Source organism: Perissodus microlepis, chromosome 14 (genome assembly GCF_051167445.1).
Source record: "Perissodus microlepis isolate ML-2025 ecotype Zambia chromosome 14, ASM5116744v1, whole genome shotgun sequence".
Taxonomy (NCBI): domain Eukaryota; kingdom Metazoa; phylum Chordata; class Actinopteri; order Cichliformes; family Cichlidae; genus Perissodus; species Perissodus microlepis.
This window is the reverse complement of record NC_140474.1, coordinates 6,702,370-6,721,622: the sequence shown is the minus strand read 5'-3', so window position 1 is coordinate 6,721,622 and position 19,253 is coordinate 6,702,370. Positions and strand designations below refer to the sequence as shown.

General features: G+C 41.2%; 2 protein-coding genes across 2 annotated transcripts; one reads left to right on the top strand and one right to left on the bottom strand.

The window, feature by feature from the left end:
- The first annotated feature begins 517 nt into the window (after positions 1-517).
- dhx34 (DEAH (Asp-Glu-Ala-His) box polypeptide 34) lies at positions 518-10,813 on the top strand. Its single transcript, XM_084951044.1, has 16 exons — positions 518-1,504; positions 2,677-2,988; positions 3,343-3,597; positions 3,679-3,781; positions 4,058-4,275; positions 4,383-4,557; positions 4,833-5,026; positions 5,141-5,242; positions 5,336-5,596; positions 5,838-6,005; positions 6,141-6,246; positions 7,519-7,625; positions 8,213-8,482; positions 8,701-8,892; positions 10,113-10,254; positions 10,399-10,813. Exons 1-16 carry the CDS (start codon positions 827-829, stop codon positions 10,539-10,541), a joined length of 3,426 nt encoding a protein of 1,141 aa, XP_084807170.1. The 5' UTR covers positions 518-826; the 3' UTR covers positions 10,542-10,813.
- A 149-nt stretch (positions 10,814-10,962) lies between these two features.
- spred3 (sprouty related EVH1 domain containing 3) lies at positions 10,963-18,705 on the bottom strand. Its single transcript, XM_084951059.1, has 6 exons — positions 18,319-18,705; positions 16,253-16,418; positions 15,926-16,094; positions 15,784-15,845; positions 15,498-15,656; positions 10,963-15,052 (listed from the first exon to the last, which is right to left on the bottom strand). The coding sequence occupies exons 1-6, from the start codon at positions 18,327-18,329 to the stop codon at positions 14,048-14,050; spliced, it is 1,572 nt and encodes a 523-aa protein (XP_084807185.1). The 5' UTR covers positions 18,330-18,705; the 3' UTR covers positions 10,963-14,047.
- Between the last annotated feature and the right edge of the window lie 548 nt (positions 18,706-19,253).

Below are 19,253 nucleotides of genomic sequence, written 5' to 3'. Positions count from 1 at the left end.
AGCTCCTGCTCCAAAATTGACACAAGCCAAATGCTTTCAGGAGAAAAATTTTACAAAGACTGAATTATTAAGCCGCATTGACAAGAGGTGGAGTAAAGATGAAGCTTTCAAACATAAGAACACCAAATTTTGTAGCATAAGGGTGCCAGAATGATACTAGAAGTTTGTTGATGGGTACCAAAATGATCTGGTTGAGGTGCAACTTGCAAAGGAACATGTTTACAACTAATAGTGGGGGTGTAAGTATATATTTGACCCTTTGTGGATTTGCCGAAATCTCAAATAATTGTCCACCCAATTCTTGTCCCCCTTTTTTTTTTTTTTTTTTAGTAATTAAAGATATACTATACGATCATTCTACCTTGGACAAAGGCAAGTTCAAATAAATCATTAACAACATTTTACGCTGTCAAAATGAGGAGCAGGTTTAGGGCGTGACATCTCTACAAGTCACCACTTTCTTTTTAAACGCTGGCTTTCACCGGAAGATCGGAAGATTTTAAAGGATGGAACGGAAGTTGTCCACCCGTATTATTGTCCCCTATTTAGAGTTTCCAGTTTTCCCACCGGCTTTTATTTTTTTTAATATACAGTTGTCTGTATTTAGCATTTTAAAGCAGTATTAAAGATTTGTGTCATTCAGGCAAATGTAAACCTTTAGCGTTTGAAATGCGCTCTCTAGTTTATCTAGTATAGATGTAACATTAGGCTGCTACGAGCCTGGAAAGGCGAATACATGTGGAAGTTATGTATTATATGGGGGGTTAACACGACTCCCGCTTAATTCTGGTGGAGGTAAGTAACGCTGTTTTTTGCTAGTAACGCTATGGCTTCAGAGAAGAGGAGTTGGGACTGGGGCAGCTCGCAATGCCGAGCCCAGCTGGACGAAATCTTTTTCCGGGAGCATGACTACATCCAGGCTGGCAGCTCTGAACATAAAGAGTTCTGGGCTTTCTTTGAGCGCTTCCAGAGGTTTAAAACGAAGAGAGACATGTCAGGCGCTGAAATCAGAAAGGATGACAAAGACAAAGGGAGGGACAGGGGCAAGGTGGATCTTGGCCTTCCCAAAGATTACGATGCTCGCTACCGGATTAACGTATCTGTGTGCACCAGGGACATCGAGGAGCGCATGGGAAAATCAGAGCATAGAAGCAGACAGAGGTCCTCCGGACCAGGGGCTCAAGAGGTTTCCGACTGCCGCCTGGCGCTCCTGCATTTCCTGGATTTCAGCCAGAAACAGAGTTTTGGCAAACTTGCCAAACTTCGCCGGGAGCAGAAGAACCTGCCCATCTTCCAGTACCGGGATCGGATAGTGGAGCTGGTGCGACTTCACCCAGTGGTTGTAGTGGCAGGGGACACGGGCTGTGGAAAATCAACCCAAGTCCCTCAGTACCTTCTCTCTGCTGGCTTCAATAACATCGCCTGCACCCAGCCTCGGCGCATTGCCTGTATATCCCTTGCAAAGAGAGTCAGCTTTGAGAGCCTCAATCAGTATGGATCAAAGGTTTGTCAGGACAGATTGTTACATTTGTTGAATTCAATCCCAACCCTTCATCCAAAACACTTAAAAGTACAAAGTAAAATGAATTTACGGAAACTTTAGGGAATTCTAAAAACTTTATAATTCGGGTCCATCTGTTGACTGAAAAAATATCAGCTAGAATTTTGCTCATCGGTTAACTAAAAGGAGGGAAAAAAGGAAATAGAAAAATAATATAATCAATATTTGAGCAGAATAAATACAATTTTAACATATGGTGGAGTAAATAGTTATTTGATCCCTTGCTGAGTTTGTAAGTTTGCCTACGTCCAAAGAAATGAATGGTCTCTCATTTTTATACTACCGCTAGTTTTATTTTAATGGAGATACACATAATATTAACCAAAAATCTTAAAAACAGACTAAAAAACCCCTCCACCATTTTAGATAAAAGTTATAAATTGATTTGCATGCCACTGAGTGAAATAAGTATTTGATCCCCAAGTAAAACATGACTTAGTACCCTGACCCTTGTGGGCACACATGATGGTAAGACATTGTAGTTGGTCGCCAGGTTTTCACACATCTCAGGGGGGATTTTGGCCCTCTTGTCTTTACATAAATCTCTAAATTCTTTAAGTTTCTTGGCTGCCGCTTGGCATCTCAAACTGATTCCCTGATATCCTTTGATAGAGGTTGAAATGAAAGAAACAGATTCTGTGGACAGGTATGCTTTATATACATAACTCAAAATCAGAAGTATCTGTAATTGATTTATTGATTGTAAATTGTTTGTTACGTGGATACACAGCCAATCTGTGGAAGCCAGAATTCTGCCGGCTTTGTAGGGAATCAAATTGTTATTTCACTCGGTAACATGCAAATGAGTTCTAGATTATTGGTTGATATTCTGTCTTGCTCTATTAAAATGAAACTACCATAAAAGTTAGGGACTGTTGGCTTCTTTATAAGTGAGCAAACTGACTAATTCAGATGAGGATCAAATACTTATTCACCCAACTGTATTATTTTCCGTCTAGATGAGGATAACTACAGCAAGTAGAATAAAATCCATATTTAATTTAGTGAAATATATTATAGAAATTTGCTTAAAACACTGACTTTATTATAACTGCATTAAATATATGATATTTTTCAGTTTCTTGGAGCTCACAAATGTTATTGGTCTTTTTCAGGTGGGGTACCAGATCCGCTTTGAGACAAGTCGAACCGCAGCAACCAAGCTGCTGTTCCTTACAGAGGGGCTGCTGCTTCGACAGATCCAGCAGGACAGTACGCTGGCTCGGTACCAGGTTGTGATTGTTGACGAGGTCCATGAGAGACACCTCCATTGTGACTTTCTTCTTGGGGTCCTGCGTTCTCTACTGACTGACCGCCCAGACCTACGTCTCATCCTCATGTCAGCCACCATCAACATCAAACTGTTCTCTAACTATTTCAGTGGTGCTCCTGTACTGCAGGTCCCAGGCAGGCTGTTTCCTATTCAGGTAACCAGAGGCAAACCCTAAACACAGGTGTAAATATGCATTTTACTCAAGATGATGTGATTTTTAAAACTTTGCCTCTTGCATCTAGTAGGCAAAAAACATGCACTGAAAAGATACTGGGCCAAAACATTTTCATTCTTGATTTGTTTTTTTAAATTTAGGATAAAACGCAAACAACAAGTCAAATGATTGAAATTAGTTTGTTAGTTTGTTTTAAGTGCGCAAATTTTGGTAGTCTAGGTGTTGGTTTCCATTTACAAATTTAAATGGTAAAATTTTGTGTCAAAGTAGCAGACATGTCTGAGAGTTGTTTTTGTTTAATGTCCTGTTTTTCCCCTCTGGCATGGTACTTAGGTTATTTACCAGCCCATTCCTCCTGAGGAGCAGTCCTCAAAGTCTGAGAAACTGGATCCTAGACCGTATCTGCGCATCCTGCAGGGCATCGATCAGCGTTACCCCCCAGAGGAGCGTGGTGACCTGCTGCTCTTTCTTAGCGGTGTGGCAGAGATCTCCACCATCCAGGAGGCCTGTCAGATTTATGCCACACACACACGTCGCTGGATAATCTTAACGCTGCACAGCACCCTCTCAATTGCTCAGCAGGATAAGGTACAGTCAGCTTTGAAGCTGTTATTTAGAGTTACAATTTTCTAATTCTAATTGTGCCTCTGTCACTGTGTTACTCTTCAGGTGTTTGATATTGCTCCTCCTGGGGTGAGAAAGTGCATCATCTCTACCAATATTGCGGAGACATCAGTCACAATAGATGGAGTGCGCTTTGTTGTTGATTCAGGTATGGAACGAGTGGTACATTTATTCTCACCCCCTAGAGTTTGATGGTCCATCCTTGAAATTGAAATTTTGCAGCAAAGCTTTGTTTTAAATGACAAAACGTAATTAAATGAGGACGTAAAAGGCTTCAGAGAAGTTGAATGTGCAAAGCTACATTTTCTTGTTTAGCTTTTAAAATAGAGAATGCTATAGTGTTAACGACAGCAAAATAATGCACTACTTAAAAGTAGAACGGCAACTATAAAATTGTTGTTGTTTTTTTTAACTTGCTTTATAGGAAAGGTGAAAGAAATGAGTTTTGACCCTAAAGCCAAGATGCAACGCCTACAAGAGTTCTGGATCAGCCGAGCCAGCTCTGAGCAGAGAAAAGGTCGAGCTGGTCGTACGGGTCCGGGTGTTTGCTACCGGCTCTACTCAGAGTCTGACTACAATGCTTTCGCACCTTATCCTGTGCCTGAAATCCACAGAGTTGCTCTGGACTCCCTCATTCTTCAGGTAATAAGATTCTGTGAATAGCAGGTTAGTAGAATAGTAATTGATTTTTTTTTTTTTTATTCTTCTGCGTAAATTTTAACTTCATCTATTCATTTCTGTTCTTGCAGATGAAGAGCATGTCTCTTGGAGATCCACTCTCCTTTGTTTTTATTGATCCACCCCCGGCTGCAAGTATCCAGAATGCTGTTTTTTATCTAAAGGAACAGGGGGCGCTAGACAGTCGTGGTGAACTGACGTCTATTGGTAGTTTGCTGGCACAGCTTCCTGTTGATGTGGTCATAGGTAAGATTTCATACAGCAGAACCATTTTGGAGTTTGTTTGTTTTTTTTGTTTTTTCCTAAGTCACTTTTAGGATGCTTGCAAGAGAGTGAAATAAAGTGGAAGAAATAACAAGAAAGTTTTTAACATGTTAAAATATGTAATATACATAATTTAAGGCTTTTCTTTCATTAAAAAGTAATTATACAAAGTTTCACATTGATTGACAGTGACACAGTGGTGGTCTTGTGATCATCCATCAGCTGGATTCAGGTTAAGCACGTTTGTGTCTGTTTAGGGAAGATGCTGGTGCTGGGCTGTTTGTTTAACTTGGTGGAGCCCGTGCTGACGGTGGCAGCAGCCCTCAGCGTTCAGTCACCTTTCCTGCGTAGTTCACAGCACAATCCAGATTGTGCCACTGCCCGGCAGCCCCTGCATAGCAACCAAGGAGACCCCTTTACCCTCCTCAACACTTTCAATGCCTGGGTGGAGGTCAGTAAGACAAGCATCATGTTGTGTTGGATGTTTAATATTATGAGAATCAACACTGGAGCAGTTAGGTCATAAAATCGTCTTTACTGGACACGAAACTGATTTTGAAAACAGGTAAAAGGGGAGAGAGGTGGTGGATCAAGAAAATGGTGCAGAAGGAGAGGCTTGGAGGAGCAGCGGCTGTATGAGATGGTGAACCTACGCAGACAGTTCAAGGCAGGCTCCTCACAAAGCATTTCATACATTCATAAAACATTTTCAGGCTTTTTAGCGATTGAGAACGAGTATTGAAATCCCTCTCATTATTAGGACTTGCTGAGGAGCCACAGCCTGCTGGAATCAGAAGATAGCACTCCCTCTGGCGGTGACCGTGTGCAACGCAGGGAGAGGCTAACTGAGAGGAGAAAGCTGCATCAGCTGAAGAGAGATCATGAACAGCAGGAGGGAAGCAAACGTAAAGTCCTGAGGCTGGAGGAGGGTCAGGAAGGAGACTCTTCAGGATCAGACACAGAGGAAACAGGAAGGTCTAAGAGGAACAAGGAGGGGTCTGGACAGAACTTGGACATACAGGTATCTTAGAAGGTGTAACAGAAAAAAATATCACTATAAACTTGTTCTTAATTTTATCACATCCCATCCCAAGTTTTGTTTTGCCTAGTTTTTATTAAAAATATGATCTATTCCTGTTTTTCAAACTAGTAAGTTCAACTTTCAAATAAAGCAGCAAGTATAGCAGGCTCTGGTGAAAAGCTGAAGTCACTTTTGTTATTATTAATATCTTTTTCCCATGGTGCTGTTTGGTTTGCAATAGGAGGTGAAGTTCAAGTTACGGCATAATGTGTCAGAGCTGCAGGAGGCTGTCAGTCAGGACTTGTCCTCACACCAGCAGGCTTTGCTCAAGCTTCTGCTTTGCAGAGGCCTGTACCCTCAGCTGGCACTGCCCGATGAACACAACTCCACCCGCAAAGACTCTGACCAGGTCAGGCTTCCTTCTACACTGAATTTCCTTTTATAACGTATGAATATACAGCAATCTGATTATTTCTATGGTGACTGAAAAAAATTAAGTAAGGAGAAAAATTAAACTTCCATTTTGTGATCTTATGTTGTGTAGGTGTTTCACACAAGGAATAAGCAAGGAGTGGTGATTCACCCAACCAGTGTGTTTGCCAGTGACCCAGAAGTGTTACAGGTGCCTGAGGGTGACACTGGAGAAATGGGTACAACCTACCTTCACATTCTTATTTTTTATTTAATTTTTTGTACAGCAGATGTAAAATAAAAGCCGTTACACAGTTGATCTGATGATACCTCTTGTCCAAAGTTCCCAACAGTGTACAAACTTTCACCTTCCTTTCTCTGTTGAGACTGATGCTAACCTTTTTCTTATAAGAGCTTTCTTACCGGCTATCAGAAAATACTGAACAAATATTTATTTTTATTTCATTCTTCTAATATATCTACTCTCAAACCTTAACAGAAAGGGGCACTTTTACATTGGATATTTATTCCATGCTCGTCTTACACCTTACACCAGTATTGCTGTAGTAGTGTACAACACCAAAAAAATGGGGGAATAAAACCCCTCCAGCAACATATTCCTCGAAAAATTTCAAAAACTGCTTTGTGCAGGTGTCCTGAAGAATCTCATCACGTTCTTTCATCGAAACTCTCTCCAAGACCGAGTTAATATACTTTTTCATTGTTATGTATTTAATTTTCCCCATGTTTTCAGCTACAGTATGAAATTCCCTCTTTTTCTAATTTTCCTTTATGCGTATTATGCCTTCTTCTTTCATTCTGTTAATCCACTGTATCATTTAGCAAAACACCTAAACCTTGGCACTGATTTATAAGCTTTTATAAAGATCCTCAGAACAACAGACTATACTAATTTGTAAAAATCTTAATCTGTCCCTCATAAAATGAGTCACTGTATTTGTATTTGTTTGATTCTCTTTGACTATCAGTTCACCCTTAGATGCTTGGTTGATTCTGAATCCCACTATATTTTGAATTTTTCTTTGACGAATTAGATTGGGTTGCAAATAAAAGTATTTTTGATATTTGTACAAATTTGGCTTGTAATTAGATAACGCTTTTACATTGGTGGGTTAATCTGGTCAGAATTATATTTTAAGATATTTAAACACAGCATTTCACAGATTTTCCTAAACAATTTTACATTTCACAGCCTAAATTCTCAATCAGTAACAAGGAGGAGCATTTCTTTTTCAAAGTTACTTTAAAACTAGCAAAAACAACATCTTCACTAATCTGATTTATTATATGAAACCACATTTCCTGTCATATAAAGTCCAACTTTATATGACAAAGAGAAACCGTAACCTGCTCAAGGCAATAAAGGGTCAGCAGTGCTTTCATTTGTTTCCAGTTAAACAAAATCTCTCTTTTTCCGCCCTCTGATCACTGAGTTTACCTTTGATCTGCTATTGAATATCTCACATGTCATCTGTATTTCCTGCCTGCAGGGCCTGATAAGAGAGACAGCACCAAACACCAGCTGTTAGCCTTCGTCACTCTGTTGGAGACCAACAAACCCTATTTGTCAAACTGTGTGCGGGTTCCAGCGCTGCAAGTTAGTACCTGATGTGGGATATCCCTATTTCCTCCACAAACCACTACATTTAAACAAAAAAACACGTTGGATAATAACGCTCTGTATTATCTTAAAGACACCTGATATTGTGAATGTAAACAAAACTAATCCAGTTTGATGCTATTACCGATTCAGAGTAGGACAAATACTTAACATAGTAATATTTTCTTGAAATCCATTAATGCACTCGCTCCAGTGTTGCATGCTTTAAATTAAACTAAACTGGATTACATGGTTTTCTCTTTGTATTACGATGTGCTATTTGGGTACGCACCACACATGGGACAGTAAATTAAACTGGATGGTGTATTCTTTTCTTCCAGTTTATTTTATTTTTTTCACTTAGTAACATATTAAGTAGCAAGAACTGTGGCACAATGTTGTCAGTTTGCAGGTTTAATAAAGAGAGGAACATCAGAATATAGGAATGAATAATGGCTGTGGAAAAGAAAACTTTATGGGGGATTCTGTGTCAGGTTATGGTTTTATTTCATTGTCTCTTCCATTACTTCCAGTTTTTGCCAGTTCATGTATGATGTATTAATCATTTCTAATTTGTTCACCAGGCGCTGCTGCTGGTAGCAAACTCAGTGGACACTAACGCTGACTGTACGCGACTAGTGGTGGACGGCTGGCTGGAGTTGGAGCTGAAGGAGCCAGAGGAGGCTCTGAAGGTGCTGTCCACAGCGCTTACTCTCAGGGCTGAGTGGGAGCGCCTGCTGCAGGCCCAGCTGGGACAGAACTCAACAGGGGGAGCAGCAGTCGGGCAGGGGGTGTCCCGCAGAGTTGTGCAAAAGCTGAGTGAAAGCCTGGTCCGCTTTCTGCTCTACACTGAGGTACTGATGTGCCAGCTTGGTTGTTACTGTATAATGGCCTTCACTTGATGATCCTAGAACACAGAGAAGCAGAACGATAAAGTTAGAAGAATCGCCCATTTGTTCCAGAAACAATTTAACACATCACTAAACAGCTGATAAAATGTAAACAACGTACATAAGACCAATACGTTAATAATCAAAATGTTTTTTTGTGTATTTTTTACTTTCCCTGACAGGTCAGTTATAGCCTTCGGCGACTCTCAGCTTTCCAGACCCAGAACCTGTACATTGGTCCTCAGTCTGAGTCTGTGTTGTCGAACACTAAAGCTGGAGATTTAAACCCGCTGTTTCCAGGAGCCGAGGCCAAGCCAGACCCCATTAAAGGAGGCCTACGTGTCACCAACTTTTTCACCTACAACTGTCTGGCTGTGAGTTTGTCTAAAACAGCAGCAATTCAGAAATGCATTGAGTTAAAGTTTCAAAGAAATTATTGTTTCAGCTCTTAGGGCTGTATTTACATATTACATTCCCTATCTAGCAATGGAAGTTGAAAGAAGGACAATTCTATAGTTTTACATATCAGAACATAATTTAAAAATCATCTGGTCTCTAAAACATCCTAAAAACATCCCAAAATTAAGAAAATGAAACATATATATAAATATAATAAAAGTAATAATTATCCAAATTGCTTCCATGTGAATTAAGATGGAAAGTAGCAGCCAGTTGTTAATCAAATGCACTTGATTAATTGAACATCTGCAAGTGTGACCACCTGTGTTAAAGTAGGTTTGGATGTTTGCTGGTCTGGAGTCTTCCTGTGTATAACAAAGTATACTGGAGTCAGATGTGACGCCATCTATCTGACAGCTAAAGCTTGGCTAACTGATCATCTACAGCAGACTGGCTGAATAAGAAAAGAATCAAGGTGCTGGAATAGCCCTGCCAAAGTTCAGACCTCAGCCCACTTGAAATGCTGGCAGGACCTTAAGAGGGCTATGATTAAACCTCTCATGAGAAAGAATATAGTTAGGACCAGGTGATTTTTTTTTTTAATATGTCCTGATATTTGAAACCACAGAAATGAAAGACATTGGAAATTTCTTTTTCATGACTGTAGGTTTGTCTGGGGTTTTTAAAAAGTTATTTGAGAGTTCTTTATATATTGTTTCACTTATCAACCTCCAAAATCAAAAGCTATGCCAGAAATTTAATCTCTTCCAAAGTAATACAAGTGACAAAATGCATTTTTTTGAAATACTTTTACCCTGTACGTGGAATCCATAACTTTTTAGACAATGACCCTCAAAATTACTGTTACTAGACTGTCCCTTTCAATGTTATTCATATATATGCAGAGTGTACATCAGAACCAGGATTTTAACCTAACTGCATCAACAGAGACCTCAGACAAAAAATAGTTAAAGACCTGCAGTTTGGCTGTATATGGATTATAACGTGCCATTTCCTCAACCAAGTTATAATGAAAAAATACAATTAAAAATTAAAACGATAGATGGTCAGTTCTAGGTTTAATGTCTTGAGTATTTTGTTCATGCATGAAAACAGATCATTTTGGAATGAAACCGCGCAGCTTGTCTTATTAAATCTACGCATTATTTTAGTATTTCTAAATTATGATTCGCAGGATTCAAAAGACCTCTACAGTGAGTGCTTACGTACTTTCTGGAGCTGTCCCAACTGTGACCTGTACATGCCTCTAACTCCACTGGAAAGAATGCATCATGAAGCTTCCTGCAGGCCGGCTGGAGAACAGCAGCCTGAGGAAGGTCAGGAATTTCTTTTGTACTCTGATTGGTTTAACACATTAAGCGTTAGGCCACATACTTTATTTTAGAAGAGCTAAAGAATTTGATACGAAGTGTGAGTGCGTTTGCCAACTGTGTGTGTTTTTATATTGTATTTTATTTCAGAGCCAGAGGGTGGAAAAGCAAGCTCTTCATCAGTGTCAAGCCTTACCAGAGTTTATCACTGTGATGTGTGCAATCAAGACCTGACCCTCACCTCCACTGAGATCCTCAAACATAAAAGGCAGCACATGTATTCTGCAAAGTAATGGACCCCAGCATCCAAAGGATAACAGCTAATCACAGTTTTGGTGGTGGTTGTGGGGGATGTTGTTTTGTTTTTATTTTAATGGAAAATTTGTGTCTTCTTCCTCCATTTTTAATACTTGTGGATCTTTTTTTAAGGCAATGTTCCTGCCCTCTAGTGGTCACTTGTTATATTCTGTTGTAGCTAAATTTTTTTTTTGTATTTTAAAAAATATAATATAAATATTTGAGTAATAATCAAAGGCAAGAAATAAATGTGTGTTTAACAAAAGAATACATTTATAGGCTTTTTTCTTTAAAAAAAAAAAAAAAAAAAAGATTCCTTCCACAGCTCTATGGAACAGTTATAAAGCAATTTGAACCAGTGTTTGGGAAACGGCACAGTGAGTTTTATACATGCACACATGAGAAAGAAGAAAACGCTTTTAAAATATAGAGTGAGGGTTTAATAATGATACAAACCCACGATATGTAACACCTCAAAGCAGCACATTGGCACAAAGTCAGAAGTAAGACAGCACAGAAGATAAAAACCTGTCTCAAAAAAATAAAGAATCAGAATAAATATCTCAATAAATAAATAAACGGGTAATATCTCATTAATTACTTTGAAACTAATAAATACGTACATTTGAAAATATGCACATTGGCAGAAATTAATAATCAAAAAAGGAAATAGTACTTAATACAGAGTTACTTAGAAATCATAAGTTATTGATTACTCAAATCAAAAGGCACATTTATTAAGATGTAAGAATGGGGCCTGCAATTGTGATCGCATGACTGTCAGTACTGTACTCTAACACCATTTCTGAACCAGAAGCAGCAAACTGTGTGCAATGGCTTTACTAGTTCTGCACCATCGAGTGAACACGTGTGTCTGTGTGTGAGGATCTATCAGATTTGTGGAGAGAGTGTGTGTGAGTGTGTGTGTGTGAGAGAGAAAGACAAAGGTTTTGAATCAGGGGATGGCAGTCGTGTGACTGGGTTTGGATTTCCTGCCATTGTGACAGGGCGTCTTTAAAAAAAAATTAAAAAATTAAGAGGACCAACAATGTTGGCAGGCTGGCCTAGTAGTAAAGACAATGTCCCATAACCAAGAGATCGAGGCTTGTGTTCATCAGCAGTTGCATGTCCTGACTCTGAACCCTAATGTCTCTTCACTCACTTTAAGTCACTTTGGATAAAAATTCTTGGCTAAACTTAAAATGTAAATAATATGGTGAAGCTTCTGAAAGGTTCATTCTGCCATAATTTAAAGTCCACCCAGGTGATGCTGCATTTGAGACAACGAAACTCGGTCAGCACTGGTTTCCTTATACAAAAAAAGGTATATCCATCACTTACACTTGTATTACCTTTCTGGGATTCTCAGTACATTCCATGTGTTATTTAAATTTGTTGACTTTTGGGTTTTTTTAAAGCTGCAAAATCAACATCTTTTTTACTTTGTGATGATTTTTTTAATGACTTAAAGCTTATTGCATTTAATACATATTATATAACCATTATGGCCTTATTTAAGTTTTTTCACTTAACAGAAAAAGCCCAAATTTTCTTGTTGTATTTAATTTTGGAAGTGACGCACCTTTCTATAGTGGAACTAATGTGCTTGTCTTTTATGCAATGTGGCAATTTGTAAGGTGAAACAAAAAGACATACTGTAAACAAATATCCCTGTACCTGTATTCTAAGGAATTCCTACAAAAATGAAAGGATTTTTTTTTTGTCCCAGTAATCCATTTCTTGGTCTAAATGAACTATTAATGCACCTTTAACTGGTTATTAACTGGAAGTAGAAATGTATCCTGCCAATCAGCAAAATAAAACATAGAAATGCAAGGTACATCACCAGCAACATTTTTAAAAATGTCTCGGGGCAAATTCATCTTTAATGCCAGCTTTAAATTTACAAAATCTTCCGCACCCTGGGTGGAACAGAAACTTGGAGCTTTGTTTCTAAATCACGCAACCACTCCAGTTGACAACAGGCAGTGGGAACGTTTGAATAGAATAGCGTAAAAATAGCAGCTTTTTTGACCTTCCACTTAAAGCAATATAAAAACCGCATCGCCTGTTTCATTCAGCGTTTTCAAGTTAATGTGTCTTTTTCTAATCACAGCGTCAACAGTCTGCAGCAGACGCGTTCAAATGTCGCACCTGCGAGCTACGTGCTGCTGCTCAAAGACAACTTTGTGTTCCTGTTTTTCTGTTATGCTTGATGTCGAGCACAGCAACACACTACAGTATTCAGTTTCAACACTTTTCCATTACTGCTTAGTGTATACTAACATGACTAACCAGTACAAAAATAAATTTTGTAACATTGTTCATTGCACTTAAATTTTTGGTGGTGTCTCACACAGAGGCCGAGACACATCAACAGATTGGTTACCATGGGGTCCTGTTTTGTTTTTCTTTGGGGACAGTGCAGTCACTGTGTACATTAGGTAGAATAGACTCGCTCAGAGGCCTCAGTTGTAAGCACCTTGACTGATTCAACAAGTACAGTGGTGGGATATGAGGATTTCTATGATATATATTGAAAATACTTGGGAATATGGGAAAAATACATGTATGTGCAAATGTGAGGGTGCTGAATGCTAGACACATATTCTCCTTTTTTCTTTTTGGAAACAAAAAAGTAAACATGTGTTTGGTTACAAAGGATCATTATGAATCATGTTATGACTTTTAAGTCTTGGTGGTCATCATTGCAACTTCCCTTAACAATAATTGTCTCTTTGCATTTGATAACCTTTCTCCCATTGTGGTATAATGCGGTATAATCAAAGGACAACACTAGTGGTCTCAGATGCTTGTACTCTCTTGAAGACTGCATGCACCATGTGCTCATTCACACCAAACATCTCTCCTTTTTTTTTCTTTCCTTGTTTTTAGTAACATCTGAGGTAAAATTAGAGGTAAAGGGTGACATCTGTTCATCTGACTGATAAACAGGCCAACATGGAACAAATAACTTCCCCAAGATCTCATGTTTGTGAGTACGTGAATGTGTGTGCCATTTGGGGATTCTGTCAATATGTTTTACATTTAATAAAATATACCAATTAAAATTATAACAATCATATATATAAACATCTTTTGTTTTTTGAGTTTTTTTTCCTTTCTAAATAAAAAAAAAAACGGACATTTGAAACAGTGTACACTTCACTGTTGCCTCTGCCACCTTCTTTCTGTGATAAAGTCACTGACAGCTAACTCTAGATCAGCCACTCCTCAATAAATCCACTATAACTCCCACAGAGCCTGGTCTGAGTGCAATGCACCTACAGCAGGCATGGACCAGTGAGGAAGGCCCCAGGTTGAAAAGAGAAAGAGCCGAATGCAGCGGAAGGCTGTGGGGCTTTGGCGGGCCAGAGGTCTGGGTCTACTGAGAGCACTGTTCCTATTTAGGGCCAACCTTCTGCTTCCTAACGGATGCTCTCTTCTCTCAATACCCAAACCCCCTCGGTCCAGGAAACCCCTCCCTCCCAAAAGCCTGGCTTCATCGGACTGCCTTGTGCTTTCCCCCACAGCAGCCACACCTCTCCCCACATCGCAGGCAGGCGCGCAAAGGCAGGTAGCAGCACATGCAGGGCACAAAGAGAGACAGGGCCAGGAGGGCCAACCAGCGGGCACAGCAGAGGGGATGCGGGTGGCCCCCCATTGAGTCATCACATGAACAAGGCTCCCAGAACTCTCCCTCAGAGTCCGACATGCAGTGGTAGAGCAGACTCTCTGCGCACCACACACAGGTCCACTGGCGCAGGCAGTGCAGGGCCGGGTCTGGGGCATCTCTGCATCGGCCCCGCCCATTCTCTGAAGCACTGAAAACAGAGCGGCAGTACACACAGCGAGACGAGCATGACGATGAAGCCTGAGGGCACGGGCTGTCATCATCGGGAGAGATTGCTCCTGGGTCACCACTACTACTGGCCCCTCCTCCTCTCTTACGAGTCCGCGACCGGGGAGTGGCCAGCGATGTGTGGATGCAGCAGGGCGACGGCGAGCTTTTACCCGTCTCCTGGGGTGAACCGGAACCTGAGGACACGCCGGATACAGCATTGGGCATGGACATACAGATGGGTGACGATGAGGATAAACGCTGGGAGGCTTTACTGTCCAGGCTCACAGTCACATCACAGCCCGCCGAACCCACTCCCGCCAGCTCCTTCTCAAAGCGAACCACGCACAGCTCTGACTTGTCCTGCAGGCTTCCTCCACCACCAACAACCACACCGCCAGTCAGCCCCCCAACCATAGTCCTTGTGGCCCCTGCCCGTCTGTAATCCTCATAACCTCGAGAACCCCACAGGTCTTTGCAAGGGTCCACACTGTGCAGGTCTCCCTCCTCCAGCAATGAAATAGTGGGTGAGAGGGGGGACAGGGGAGATGAGGCTGGGGGACCTACAGGAGGAGTAGGTGGAGCAGGAGGTGGGGGCGGGGGTGCCGGGGGATTCAACACAGCCGTCATTTGTGAGAGTTGGTGCTGGCCCGACCTGGTGTGGATCTGTGGAGAGGGTGTAAGATTACAGAGTGAGTCAGGAACATTGTGTACTATGGCAGTGGTTATAGAAGGTTTTCATTCTCAGATATCCCACATTCATACACAAGAAATAGAAAAGGCCACACCTGTTAAAATCTCACTTTATGCATTCTCAATGTAACAAATAAACTTGCATGGACTTAACAGTGGGGACAGAGGGGGGAAAAATCAACCAAAACAGCTGATGTTTTTTTTTGTTTGTTCTTTTGGGGGGGGGGGTCTAAAACAGCTCACAAACCTCTTTCTAGGTTGTCTGCAGAAATCATTATTGACGAGAAATAACTGCAAATAAGTGCAAATAACTGAAAAATCAGTTACAAATGCACATATCAAGATGTGCACATTATTCTCAGTGCAGTGGTATGGTCTAGTCAGTAAACTACAGCTAGAGCAGGAGGTGGTGTGCTACCTGAGCAGGTGTTTGCGTGGTTACAGCATGGCTGGATCCAAAACTAAACTCTTCCGACCGCACGAAGCAAGTAGACGATGACTCGCTTGTCACTATGGTGATGGGTTTGGGAAGCATCTCCTTTCTGCTGTTGGATGACGACTCACTTCCTGTATGAGACTGATAGAGGTTGCATGCCACCCCGCAAATCAAAAATCAACAATGACTGCATTTGGGTCAGGTGACAGAATACACAAACCCATTTTAGTCAATATGTGGTCAAACAATGACCTGTTCGGTTACTCACAGCTTGTCCGTCATCCTCAGTGTCGGCCTCTTCTGGCGTGGAGGATGAGGGCGAGTCAGAGCCTTGAAAACGTAAAAAGAGATGACTTCGGTTTTCCTACATATTTTCTATGAATCATATTTTATACGCAGCTCATGTCTACCTCTGTCGAGCTTGTCTATGACAGTCTGAAGCCCTTTCTCAAAGGAGATGGCATCGGCAGGGCTCTGGAATGTAAGGCCAAACTTTCGATCCTCTACTCGCCAGTGATGGAAGATGGGGTTCACCTTGTTGTACACTAACCCTTTTTGCACTGCACACTCCAGCACCGGCTAGACAGAAACATCATTCCAGACAATTTAAGAAGTTAGTTAACCAATTAAGATCTAGTCCTTCCTTAAGTTTTAAGACAGCATATATCTACAGTCTTTGGATGGTGTTGACAAGCAACGTGTCACCAAAGACAGGCATAACACACGCACACACTCACTGCTCGATCTCGCAGCCGTTCTCCACGTATGATGTACTCCCTCCGTCCCCTGCCATCATGACTCCGCCCCTTACATATGACCACATGACTGAGGCCACCACCTCCAAGGGGCACCCAACCGCCACTGGAGTCATCACGTGTCATCACCACCGCACGAACACGCACACTGTCAGGGAAACCAAGAGTGAGCCGAGGCCATGGCTGATTAACCAGTGTACCCTAATGTCTTGATGCATGCTCAATCATCCAGGTTAGGAAATCCCAAAATGTCTATTCTGTTCATCTGGCTGTAGCCTTTTCAGTGGGAGAAAGACTTTGTCACTCATCCAAGTGACTTTTTCTCTTCACCCTGAGACTAAAAAGCTCTACGTCCAGATGAACAGAATAAACTTATTGGTATGTACTATAATAATAAACACACACTGGCACACACATGAGCACAAATACCTGCAGCAACTGATATGCGCAGTCATTCAAGTGAAAACAGGTAAAGCCAGATCAACTTTCAGAACACAAAAATTCAGCACAGTGTGAGGATTTCAGGGTCCGGATTGATGCCAGCACACATGTTTCCATAAAGAAATTCACACAAAAACCACAAAACCGACAGCTTAGTTGGACTATGAGTCGTGGCTTTGCAACATGACCACTCAAAGGTATATCATACAGTAACTCATAGCTAAGGCAATTACTCATGTGACCGGTAAATCTAATTTTAAGTATCAGTCTGGCTTGGTGTTATCTAAGCATTTCTGCTGCTGGGAGTGTTTGAAAATTAAAGCTAGAATGTTAAGCTATAGTGTGAGCTATATGGGCTCAAAATTAAGGGGCTATGGAGCAAATTGATAGAAAGAACGCCAAGGTTGAGGAGGAGAGAAATGGCCAAATGGGAGGAGGGAGGAAGAATGAGTGTTTCCGAGATAGACGTATCAATGAACGCACCCATCGCCATCAGAGGCCCGGCATTCTTACAAAAAGAAGAAGAAGAAGCTGTTCTCGCCAAATCGGCTGAATAATTCAGCACTGCAGTTCGACATGTGTTTGTAATGCATGCACAGCTGCATCTTTTTGTCATTTTTCAAAGCACACTGAATTTTAATTGTTGCAATTATTTTTCTTAAGACGCTCCTTGTCTCCATTCCGCCCCTGCTGCACGCACTCATTAACACACCCCGATATTATGTTATATTTTTTTATGAATGGGATGGAGCGAGACTGGATTTGACACTGCACTGCGCGTTATACATTTCGCCGCAAAAAACGTTTTAGGCCCAAATACAATGCAATCGCGTGTGAAAAGGGAAGAATGGAGGAGAAGAAGAAGAAGAAGAAGAAGAAGAAGGAAAAAAAACGAACGAGTGGGTGAGAGGATGGAGAGGAAACGAGAGATGGGGGGAGGGGGCCCGATTAGAAAAGGGAAGAAGGAGAGGAGGGGTGAGAATGAGGGAGAGCGAGGGAGAGAGAAAAATCACATTTCATTCATAAAGTTTGGCTTTAAAAAATCATAATGAAACCCCGAGACACGTTGATAAAAATCACAACGCCTCCATCCCTCCCTCGTTTTACTGTAGCCATGTCTTGAATGACGCGATGCTGGCCCCAAACTCGCCATATTTCGCCTCCCCCCCTCCATACATTTTACACACTGACTGATTTCGTGCTTGTTTTTACCAATCACTAACCACGCATTTCGTTTTTGAATTGCTGCATAGCACCCGATGTTTGCTCAGTACATTAATTGTTGTTATTTCGTTAATTTTGTGCGTGCATGCCGTGTGCCAGTCATCCAAAAAGCACAGGTCCACATGTAGGTGGCTTGACATTTATCACAATTTGGCGTGGATATATCGGAAATGGGGTGTATGCTGTTGATTCAAAACTACGTAATGGTGTTTTTATTCTCGGCAGCCTGCTAAACTGTAGAGCACCGAATGTGATAACAGTGCATGATACTGGTGTAACACTGAGGGTGGTGGCGTTCTTTCCTATCCGGTTTTTTTTTTTTTTTTTTGGCGGACGATTGAATATATATGTGCAATGTTAAAAATGAAAATGTAAGGACTTACTCGCCCTCCATGGCTCGGTGTTGCCCGCCGCTTGCAGCAGCCCACCCCAGGGTCTCCTCTCTCTCTCTCTCTCTCCCTCTCTCTCTCTTTTTATCCTCCTTTCAGGAAACACTCAGGCTCGCTCACATTCTCTCTCCATCTGCTCTCATTTTCCTAATCTTTCTCTCTCTTGCTCTCGCTCTCTCTCTCCACCTTGATGTCGTTTCGGTGTATCAGGATAGGCTTGAGGTTGCAGCAGCCATTTTCCGCTGGCAGCATCCTCCCTCTCTCTCTTTCTCTCTCTCCCTCCCTCCCTCATTCTCTCTCTCTCTCTCTCTCTCTCTCGCTCCAAATCACTCCCTCTCTTATTCCTTTTCTCACTCTACCTGCCCTGTGCCAGCACATCCACACTAATCATTGACAGCATCGCGGCTTTAGCTAGCCTATAGGGTTTTTCACCATGTGATTTTAAATGGCTGATAATGATACCGAGTTGCTGATACATGCAGTGACGTGGGTGGTGAATGAAAAGCTCGGTAAAACCATCAATGACCTCTGGTTGATCCGTGATAACTGTGGAGAAAACTAAATTCTATGAAATCCTATGAAATGCAGGTAAAATAAAATCCGACTGCACAGTTCCTTTAAAGTATAAGCCCGGCACAGTAATATGCGTCTGTATTAATTACATTTTAACTGTTTATATATACAGTTTATATGCAACCAAAAGCAGGGCAAAAATACTGTTTAGTCCACTACAAGGTCCATAGTTTTGGCGAATCCACAAAGGTTTCAGAACCATGGACAGCAATTCACCTTAGCGTAATGAAACGGTACATCCCCAATGTGAAGGCATTTGGGGTTAAACGCTGTGTTTCAATACACTCTGGTGACTTTTTACTTTATGACCATTTTTGTTACTTTTTAAACAACGAATATACTGTATACTACCTCAC